The sequence below is a fragment of the Bremia lactucae genome, linkage group LG2 (assembly GCF_004359215.1).
Source record: "Bremia lactucae strain SF5 linkage group LG2, whole genome shotgun sequence".
NCBI lineage: Eukaryota > Oomycota > Peronosporomycetes > Peronosporales > Peronosporaceae > Bremia > Bremia lactucae.
The window spans coordinates 4,096,367-4,107,530 of record NC_090611.1 but is presented as its reverse complement, the minus strand read 5'-3'; the positions used below and the strand labels follow the sequence as shown (position 1 = coordinate 4,107,530).

Below are 11,164 nucleotides of genomic sequence, written 5' to 3'. Positions count from 1 at the left end.
AAATAATGTTTTTCACAATAGAAGACGTCGTTTTACTTTATATAAACGAGTAGCGAGATTATGCCGCTTAATTCAGATAGCTCGTTAAAGATGCTGAAATTTGACTTCGATTAGTTTGGGCTGATAGGACACTGCTAGAATTGTCTGACTGAAAGTCGAGCGGTACGGCACGCAAGCGGATAGAACAATAGTTCGTAGAAAGATCTGTTTCAGCATGGTCCATTCAGCGGTCGCCCTCGTTTTTGTTGCTGCACCACGCACCTGATGGAAAACAACAAGGCTACGGGTGAATGGTCTATAGGGGCGATGGCCAGCAACGTTGATAGGTATGAACAGCTACGAAATAGATCCACTCACAAATAGCTTACTTGCCCAATATACCCCCTTTTAGCTTTGCGGCTCGGCCAAAATTTATCACTCGTACAATAATAGTCCTTGATTAATCAAGTACTAGTAATAATTGCCTGCTTTACACTTGCCTATAAAAAGGTCTCACAATTTGATAATGTTGCAGCAAGTGTTGCTTCGATTTAGAAAAAAGACGATATGTAGCAAAGTACTTTGGGTTTGATTGATTAGCGGTAGATGATTTGTGCGACAAACATTGTAAAACGTGAGATTTTCGAATTGCGGTTTCTTAGCGATTGTGCGTCACGTCAGAATTCTAGCACGAGATCCCCTCACTACCAGAAGCGAGAATTTTTCCCTGCTCTGTTATCCAGCCTGGGGCGATCCGCCCTTCCTTAGAGACCTTGATGCATTGTCCTACGACAATGTCCCAATGTCTGCTCCTGGTTTGAGACGGACGCGCCTTCTACACCCTGACTATAGTGACACATTATTGCACGCCCCAATCCTTACACCTCACTACCCGGACAGAAACGTATCCGTTACAAGTTGGCGTCACCCAACCCGGCACTTCTATATTTGTGAAAGTTTCAACTTATTCTGACTTTGATCATCTTTTATAACCTATGTTGTATCTCGGCATAGCATTTTCGAAGAAAGCATGTCAAGAGCCATTGTCTGACATTTACATATTTCCTTAAGAGAAGATTCCGGAAAGTTTCTAACGGCTCTGGCAAACGGAATCGGCTCAACGATTTAAGTTGGAGCGCACACATACTTTAAAAATCCGGTCAGCGTGGATCCAAGCTAGTCAAAGAAAGCTGACTTGCAGTGAGCAATTGATAAGTCAGAGAAGGTGTTTGACATATGTATCACAATGTCGAAGATGATGCTTCGGGTGCTCAGCAGCTCAAAGGTATTTAGAATATTTGATTGCGTGTGTTCTATCTTGACAGCTGTAACGTCGTTTTAGATTCAGCTTTAGTAACAAAGATGCTTTCTATGTCGTGGTCAAGTTAATAGTGACTAAATCGCGACTTGAGCTCAGCAATAAGTTACAACAAAAGTCCGCCGAGAATGCCTAACTTTTTGTAGCTCGTTTCTTGTTTTTGCAGTGACGACCAAAGCTTTATTTATTGTCATTCGACGAGTCAGTGGATGCATTCTATGTCAGAAGGCGATTTTGCGGCTGCTGAATTTTAACTTCAGCAGTTACCTGTAGATGAGATTTAACGCCATGAGAATGGTGAGAAATAATTGGCTGTGAGGAAAAGATAAAAACTATGCGGCAAGAGCCCAATATCCCGAGATAAGGCCCAACTCAAGAATCATCCTTTTTTTCGCTGTGCTTTCTTTACACAATGGAGGCTTTTCAACAACAAGCAGCTCACCACCAACCTTGTAAATCAGAATATGAAGGCCCGTTTTTGATATAAGTTTTTATTTGACAACATTAAATTTCATTGGTTAAAATTCAAATTTTCTCCGAAACACGGATGTTTCTGCGCGACAATGAGCTAACTCGCGGAGATGGTGGGGGCAGTCGAGACGACCGCGCACGTGTGTTGCAACTGGCAAGAAAGAAACGCAGGGAACGTGGTCAACGTAAAGCTCAAGAGGATGCTGCCACAGTCCTGAACTCTTTTGTTCGGGGACGCCTTGCTGCTCAACGGGTGCGAAAGATTACGCGCAAGGAACTCGACCAGAAATTAGGTGATATTACGAAATTAAAGAACATTTTGCAGCTTCCTACGATGCCATTGCCTTTTGATGCGCTATTTGAGGTAGATATTTATATACTTTATCCCTATGCGTGGTACCTAAGGAAATTATTTGCGGCTATCGTATAGCTGCTGCGTTTGGTTCTGTCATTCTATAGTGGTAGTCAAGAGGACGCGCAGAGATTACAACAAATGAGCGCGCTATTTGCAGACTCAGTCGCGGCTACTTCTGAGGAGATTATAGGGATGTTAGGAACGCAAAGAATGTGGCAATTACGGCGACTCGTTGATCTGAGTCTGCAATGCAGCTTTTCGTTGTCGTCCACAGTGGATGTGTTTATTGGACTGAAGTTATTGCCAATGTTAATCAATGTGTCTCCTGAGTTACACCAATACTTACTCACGAAGCAATTGACAGCGTTTTATCCGCAACAAGCAAGCAAAGGGCTTTATTATGAGATGCCTAGAGCTTCGGTGACACAGATTATCCGAGAAAAAATAATAGTAGCTCGAAGCAAATTTCCGACTTCATCTTATGCAACAGAGTCTTTGTATTGCAATGCGTTGATGGATTTATTGGTACATCTTCTTACAACAACTAGTATGATGCTCGAGGCGTTTTTGATTGAAGTACGTCGTAAGACCAACAATAATATTGTACCTCGATTTCTTGTCTGACAATTTTTTTTTTTGCGTGACTTGGAGGTGTTGTCAATTCCACTGTTACACCAGATTGTAGCACTCGATCGGCTTTTACAACTTACCAATGCAACGCTATGGAATCGACTGCTCAACGCTGGACTACACTTGTCAGTGTTTGATTTTCCTATCGCGCCCATCGCTGGCATCGCATCGGAAGCCTGGTTTCTCGGAAATTTATTGTGGATATCTGTTCGGTAAGAGCTTCCCAGTCGCATTGGTTGTTGAATCTTTTATAACGAGTGTGCTTGCATTCAAGGGTGAAACACAAGACTGATTCGATACTTTTGAACGAGGTTCAGCTCCTTTCAAAGCTTCTTCAGTCTGTGCCACCCGCTACATATGCTTCATCTGGTGTGGCCATCACGTGGACAAAAGTGACGGAAACCCACTTCGTGCCTGTGGCATTTCCAGAAGCTTTAATGAAGCAGCTACAGATTTTGGTTGATGATGAATATTTGCGCGCCATGTGTAATCAGTTGCTTTCTTACTCTCCAAGCGCTTTACGCCATCCACTGGCTACTCATCGACCGATTCCATTGCATCCTGAAGCACCGACGACTGCGGTGAGTCCAATTTATTTGTCAAACTGTTCTTCATATTGAGGTTAGGATTTGTTGTCGCATTCAGGAACAATTTGGGTTTGGAGATATTGCGTCAGCATCTTTAATTTCAACGTCATTTTCACAAACATGGCAGAAAATGAAGTCGATGGGAACAGCAACGTGGGCTCGAAACCTACTTGAAAGAGCAGGACTAAGGCGTTTACACGATGGCAATAAAGTGAACGACCGTAGCGATTCAGATTTGCACAATACTTCGAAAGAAGCGCGTCAACTTGCTTTAGGCGACGCGTATGCTTGCAAAACTGATACTTTTCCGCGTGCAGCAACAGTCAAGCTTTCAGAAAGCTCGGATCCGTTTGTGTTGGAGCATGTGAAGGCATTGTCATGTCTGTGCGGAACATTTCTTTTTCGATGGGGTCATGATGTTGGAAAGCGGCATTCCTACGCCACGCGTTTGCTGAATACACTCGCTTTCTATCATGTCGAAGTTGTCACGCGGGAGCATAGCGGTATCCGGCACGTGTCTTTTGTTCAATTTCTGTGGTGTGTCTTACAGGATACTAAAATGTTCGAGGACTACGCCAGGGTAAACTCTGTCGAAATGATTTTTTATAAATGCATTGAACTGACGAGTTGATGCATTAAAGAATGTGGATTTGATTCATGCGCGCAGTTCCGATCCGTATGTGTGCATGTTGTTGCTATTTTTCATGTCGTACGAGCATTTGCTCGTCGTTCTGGATGATAACGAGGTGAGAATGGCATCATTTCCCATTATTCGGCAAAATAATGTGTTAACGGTAATTATTGCCGTGCCAAAGATGTACGAGAAAGAGTTTCCGCTGCCCCTTTGTCAAATCGAGCGGATTATTCAGAATATGAAACATGCACTCTACGAGGCCTATTGGAACCATGCCAATCTTGCTCCATCGACCGAGTCGGTTGCGTTTGGCCTATTTGTTGTTGAAGTCGCCACTCGATTCATGCGCGTTTTATATACTCGATGTTCTCGGCAGCCTTTTTGCAATGTCACGAGCTGGTTCGTGACCGCTTGGAACAATACTTGCCACTTTTCTAATCATCGCATGGATGTAGGATCATTGCTGAGCTTGATAGTTGCCAATTGATTCAAGAAGTTTTGCAAGGCACTCCTCGAGCGACTAAGCTGATCCAATCGATGCCCTATCTGGTTCCATTTTGTGATCGGGTTCAATTATTCCAGCGACTTGTCAAGGCTGACAAGGAGATCCACCAGCATGAAAGTTGCTCCGTCTACCGTATCCGTATTCGTCGCGGTGCTATTCTTCAAGATGGTGTGCGCAAACTCACTTCAAATCGAACAAACTTGAAGAAACGAGTTAACATTGTGTTTGTCAATGCCGCTGGACGTGAGGAAGTGGGGATTGATGCGGGCGGACTGTTTAAAGAGTTTTGGTTGGATCTAGCCACGCATGCGTTTGATTTGCAGTATGGACTTTTCCTCACGACAGATGAAGAGCTGCTGTATCCAAATCCGAATTCTGCCTCGAGTCATTATTCGTATGAAAGCGACCATTTGACAATGTTTCAATTTGTTGGTCGCATTCTTGGAAAAGCTCTGTACGAAGGCATCGTGGTACAGCCAAAATTGGCTCACTTCTTTTTGTCCAAGCTCTTGCATTTACATAACCACTTGAACGAGTTGCCATCCTTGGATTCGGAGATTTACAAGGTTGGTGACAATTTGTCGCACCATTGCTTTAGTCGTTGCTTATTTCACGATGGTTTGTTATGTGTAGAATCTCATGTTTCTCAAGTCGTACGATGGAGACGTGGAAGATCTTGGATTGACTCATACAATTGTTCACCAAGTCTTTGGCGAGCAAAAGGAGATTGAAATTATTCCGGGTGGAGGAAATATTCCCGTTACGAATCGAAACAAAACGCGGTATATTCACTTGGTTGCCAATTATTATCTTAATACACAAATTCACGACCAAAGTACTGCTTTTCGAATGGGAGTATGCGATCTCATTGATCCGCGCTGGCTTCAGATGTTTAATGAACCCGAATTGCAAGTGCTGATCTCAGGAAAGAGCGGCAAAATTGACATTGAGGATCTTAAAGCCAACACTCGGTACACTGGTGGCTACCACGCATTTGACAAACGCGTTGCTTGGCTATGGCAGGCACTCGTAAGTTTCACACCTTCTGAGCAAGCGGCATTTTTGCAGTTTACAACGAGCTGTCAACGTGCTCCGTTGCTTGGGTTTGCGTCGCTCACGCCCCCATTTGGCGTACAAAAGATACCTATTCGACACGATGAAGAGCTTTTGCCGAGCTCGTCTACGTGCTTTAATACATTAAAGCTTCCGACGTACTCGTCGTACAAAGTGCTTCACGCCAAGTTACTCACGTCCATCTTGGCCAACGCCGGCTTTGAGATGACATAATCTCAAAATATTAAGTTTGACAAATAAAATAAGTGATGTACACCAAATCGTCCATTTTTAAAAAAAACGAGAATTTCTTTTCATGGGAAGCGCCCAGGATGAGATCCGGCGGCGAATGAAGGAGGCCAAGCAGAAATTACGAGCTCGAGCAAGTCATGATAATGTGGTGAATGTAAACACGAGCATTTCGACTTCAAAAGGTAGCAATTCTCTAGCTAGCGCAGCAACTCCAGCGATCCCTGTGGGCTTTTACGACGATTTGCTCGCGGATGCAAAGGCTCGCAAAGTGGACATAAAGCAATTGGCGGCAAAGCAGCTTGAAACTGAGTGGGAGGCATTTCAAGAGTTTGCGACCGAAGTTGAACAGCAAGCAGTTGATGAAAAGAAGCAACAGATCGAAGAGTCCAAAGAGCGCGAAGCTATTGAGCAGCTCGAGAACATGGAGTACGTGGACAGATACCGTATCGTATTAGAGCATGCAATAAGTTTTCGCAATCGAGATCATAATGGGAAGACGTGTAAACGGACGCTCGATGAAAAAAGTATAGAGAACGCTCCCATTATTCAAGCACAAGACATTAGTGAAGTCAGCGTAGTGTTGAGGGAGTACAAAAAGCAGTATAAGAAGGCAAGAAAGCGTCGTTCCGATAGCGAGACTGCCGACGTCGACTTGGATTTTGGCAATTGGAGATCTCGAGGCATTTAAATGACACCAGCGACTTGTAGAAAACGAACGTTTAATACTGGTAAATTGCTTGAATCAAAGCTTTTGAAAAAGAGACGCATTCAGTATTAGACGAGGTTCACAATGGCGTATAGAATGACCCCACATCCAATCATCAGCACCGGTGTATCCATCGTATGTGGCGCTGTCGCCTCGGCGTACGCCATTGTTGGTGCCAGGATCACCATGGATAGCAACACTTGCCAAAAATTGTCAAATGCCGTGTATTGCAATGCGGGAAATACCATCCCCGAGAGGAACACACATGCACTTCCTTCCCAGCTACGGGTGTATTTGTTCTTGGAGAAACAACTGTGCGTCTTGTACTTGTGACGTCCCCACATGATACCCACTGGCTCGGCAAGGCCATCGCCAATGCCTGTAATGAATACAAGAATAAAAGTAAGCGCGCCCTGTGCGGCAAAGAGCCATTTAAAGAACATCAAAATGAGCATGCCCGGAGCGATATTTCCCAAAATGATCCACTTTAACGTGTGTGGACGATCCTCGGGACGATCGAGGGAATTAAATTGGAGCATAAAAAACTTGGAATGCTCGCGAATGGGCTTGATGAGCACAAGAAACCCCATCATTGTAAAGAAATCCCCCCACGCAAGAGCAATGGGACCAGGATACTCCGACTTGATGACGAGGGGCACCATATATGCCGCGAAATGCTGTAATTTTCGAGTATAATTCACTTTAAACGTCGACGACTTGTTCGTGATAATGTACCCCTTCTCGTCGACATCGCAAAAGCAGCGACAGATAAGGCCCCCTGCGAGCGACACAACCATCATAATCACAAGTTTTGGAAATTGCATGATCCAAAACTTGGTTTCATGGAGCCATTGGGGCTCGTAGATAAAGGTCAGAATTACCATCACTCCGGCGTACACGGCCATGCCAATTAAAAATGCAAAGTCAAACGTAGTGTACCAATGAGCTTCGTAGTCTCCAGCCACTTCTCCTTCTTCTACGAGCGATGTCTTCATCCCGGTAATAGGATGGAGCGGCTCGCCTGTCGCCCCGTAGGATGGCACATCCCCACGCACCGGCAGCGGCGTCGGAACACGCCACACAAGCCGCAGCATGACGTAGCACAGCACAAGGGCAGCAAAAGGTAGCACGGCGATGACAATACCCTGAGTCATGGTCATGTCCTCGGGCCAATCGAGATGCACCGGCGCCGAGGTCATCACGGGTTCGGCTCGGATTCCGTCCATTGTTTTGGATTTAAAAGGATCGGACGCGGTGGATTTTAATTTAATGGGAGAAGGTGAATATTTCGTTCAAAAAAACAAATCAGAAGCTTTTGACTGGCTAAGCGCAACTCTATAAAGCTCTCTAGATTTCGAAATTGTTAATAAATTTAGATTTTTTTTAATCTTCGTGTCACACTCATCCTCTTGATCGTGTTTCTCATTTAAAACTTTAATTTTATTGCATTATTGATTCTGTTCGAAATCAACACGTTTGCGCGTGGTGTCAAAACCCGCCCGTGTAGCTTGCAAGGTCGCAGAGCTGGCAGCTGCACAGACCAGTGCTGCCGCTGGTAATGCAAATGTTTCAGTAGACGCTAATGCGTCTACTGTGGGGAATACGTCACCTCCTACTCCAATTGGAGGTGCCCGGTATATGTCACCTGCTACGGTGGCCGAGACAAGTCACCTGCAACTCCCATTGTAGGTGACTGGGCCGAGTCGGCGTCATCACCCCGGATCAACTGGGACCAAGTCCGTTAAACCTACGGTCTCTATCGTGACGACCAAAGAGGTGATAACGAAGTTGTTTGACACTTTTGTCAAACCCTTTTGGTGCGGAGTCATCTTGTGATGACTCCGTGGACGATGATGACTCTGGTTAGGTCAGTATGCATCCCCAGGGACGGAGTGATTCCAAGGATCACTCCGAGAGTAACGTAAGCGTTCACGTTACCATGAGCCAACGGGAGAGGGACCGCAATGTTTTGCGGTTTGCTCCCGAAAAGAAGCTTTGGTTGCTTCCTTAGAAAAATCTTACTCGTTGTACCATATTCCAAGTTTCAACTCATCCAGGCTCCACAAGCCTGGTGAGGACGAAACAAAATCCTTCATCAATGCCCTTTTCCGGCATCGTTGGTACACATGTAAGCGGGCGAAGGATGTCACTTCTTTGTTACAAGCTTGGGCAGCATTTGTACAGAATGTGCAAAGCATAGGCCTGACTTGACAAACTGGATTCTTCCCGTGAACGGTTCGAAATACGGACCGCAGTCGGTGCACGCTAGAAGCTGCACCGTTTGTCTAGAGAGGCAGGGTTACCTTGCCTCTCGTGGGGCAGACTCATGCCAATGCTTATTTCAGCTTGCAGGTCATGCCCTAAGGAGGCATACTCCTTTAAGGACCCTCATTGGAGGAAGCTTATCTCTTGCGAAATGCGAAGGAATCGAGAACCTACAATCCTTTAACGAGAGCGGGAGACGCTCGTTCTCGGATGGACTCTCCGTCGAGGAGGATGGGTCTTGTCGTGCTGTTAAACGAGACCCGGGACGTCTATCATTAGTTGGAAACGGGGCTCTCAACTATCATGCGAGGGTGAATACCCTCGCCAACGAAAGAGAGAACTCGTTCGAACCCCTTTCACTTCACGGTGGTTCAAGAAGTATCCAACTAGAAAACGCTTCTCAACACTCGAATCCGTCAATGGATGTGGAAAGGGACGAAAATTTGGGTTCTTCTCATTCGCCAAACCCAAGTTAACATCGTTACATGGATAATGTCCTCCATTATTTACGGGAGGACATTGATCACGGGCGATCCCGTCGTTGCGACTTGGTGACGACGGTCGACACGATTTTTTGGCGCACAGTTTTTCAACTGTGCGTAAGTTGCAGTTGAGCGGCTTGCGAACGAAAGGACCATCAGTCCCTTTAAACGAGCTGGTGACAGCTCGTCAACAGATCTCTTTTCTTGGAGAAAAGAGTGGATCGTCTGTTCATGATAACCAGACTTGACCCGAGAACTTCAGGATTTGACTCGGGACCATCAGGCTTTGGCGATATCCTAGACCGTGCCGGTTTAATTCGGAACCGGAAGAAGCCTCGTACTGATGGTACGAGTGGAGACGCCCGACACAAAACGTAGGATGCGTTCGCATCCTACGAGGCAGCTCGATCGTTAACGCATTGCCTTGGCGATGAGGTACACGAAACGGGCCGATATACCTCGGCATTATTTTTTTAGTGCACACATTCTTCGATATGTTTTGGTAGATTTACCGTAGATAGTAGGACTAGATCGTGAACACTGAATGAAAGCATGTTTGCTCTTCCATTTTTGTCAGAGCTCTGTTTCTGTCGGCCCACCGCATCAGCGATGGAATTTCTACGAAATGGACCACTGCATTTCCAGCCAGCAAGAATTCTCTTGCTGGCTCGGGTTTGGTTTTGTCTTCAGTGCGGCCGGTCCGCACAGCAATGATGTCGTATTCCTTAGTAGTGCGAGCATTATTGATCTCATTCATATTATTGCTTTCGATGCTGAGTCTTTCAGCATCGTTATCAAAGTCATAAATAGGGTTATCGCCTATTGCTGAGTTTGTCCACTTCAATTTTGATTAAACCAGCCTATACATTCTACGCATTGACGGTAGAGTCAATGCGTGATGTGCAAGAGCTAGGTTGTTTTTTGCTCTAGCGTATTCTTCCCTTAGTAATGATTGCTTTCAAACAAAGTGGGTGTACGTGAATGGCGTAAGCCGTTCACGAAAACGGTGTATGATTTGTAGAAGCATGCACTGAATTGTTGACGGCAAATTCTACCATCGGTAAGAGCTTGCTCCAACTAGTAAAGAGTGGACGTAACCGCGAAGTATCTCTTCGAGGATACGATTCGCACGTTCTGTCTGACCATCTATTTTAGATGGTCAGAAGTTGACATTTCTTAAATGTTTTACAAGTGATTTGAACACAGATTGCCAAACCTCCGCCGTGATTCTGGGGTCTTGATCTGAGACCAGTTCACGGGGTAATCCATGGAGTCGAAATATCGTGTCAACAAAGACACGAGCGCAACCTTTGGCTGTGATTGACTCCGGTGCTGCAGCGAGATGGAGCATCTTGCTGAAACGATCAACAAAGACAAAAATACCATTATTATTGTGGTTGTCATCGGGAAGACGAAGTCCTTAGATGCGGACAGCCAACACTCTGCGGGAACAGGCAAAAGTTGCGACGGAGCAAGGGATGAAGCTCTGTGATTCATCCGTTGACAAACTTCGCAAGTACGTATGTACTTGCGAACGAACTCATCGTGGCGTTGCCAGTAGAAGTCGCGACTTATCGCGAGATAAGTCTTCTCACGTCCACAACACCTACTTATTGGTGCATCGTGACACTCATACATGATGCCTAAACGCAAATCATTATGGTGAAGAGAACGACACGAGGAGTGTCGCCAGCACTGGCTGTATAGTTTAGTTAACGATGGCGTATTGTGTATCGATCTGTTGAGGATCGATACAATTTTGACATTTTTTTAAGAAATGTTAATAAAGGTTAGTAAGGTAATCCATCAACTCTTTAAGAGCCTTATCTTCATGATAATTTTTTTTAATGTCGTCAAATAATGTTGCCGATGGACCACTAATTGTTGCAACAGTGGCCTTATGCTCATTGTTAATTCTTGCAAAAGT

The 11,164-nt window shown here is 45.2% G+C and overlaps 2 protein-coding genes across 2 annotated transcripts; one reads left to right on the top strand and one right to left on the bottom strand.

Moving 5' to 3' along the window:
• Positions 1–1,844: 1,844 nt before the first annotated feature.
• Positions 1,845–5,857, top strand: CCR75_000804 (uncharacterized protein; the record flags this gene model as incomplete). The annotated part of the gene is made up of 8 exons (XM_067958910.1): positions 1,845–2,132; positions 2,199–2,699; positions 2,775–2,965; positions 3,028–3,334; positions 3,399–3,920; positions 3,982–4,373; positions 4,430–5,045; positions 5,113–5,857. The coding sequence occupies 8 exons, from the start codon at positions 1,845–1,847 to the stop codon at positions 5,764–5,766; spliced, it is 3,471 nt and encodes a 1,156-aa protein (XP_067821481.1). The 3' UTR covers positions 5,767–5,857.
• A 701-nt stretch (positions 5,858–6,558) lies between these two features.
• Positions 6,559–7,716, bottom strand: CCR75_000805 (uncharacterized protein; the record flags this gene model as incomplete). Its single annotated transcript, XM_067958911.1, has 1 exon — positions 6,559–7,716. The coding sequence occupies one exon, from the start codon at positions 7,714–7,716 to the stop codon at positions 6,559–6,561; it is 1,158 nt and encodes a 385-aa protein (XP_067821480.1).
• Between the last annotated feature and the right edge of the window lie 3,448 nt (positions 7,717–11,164).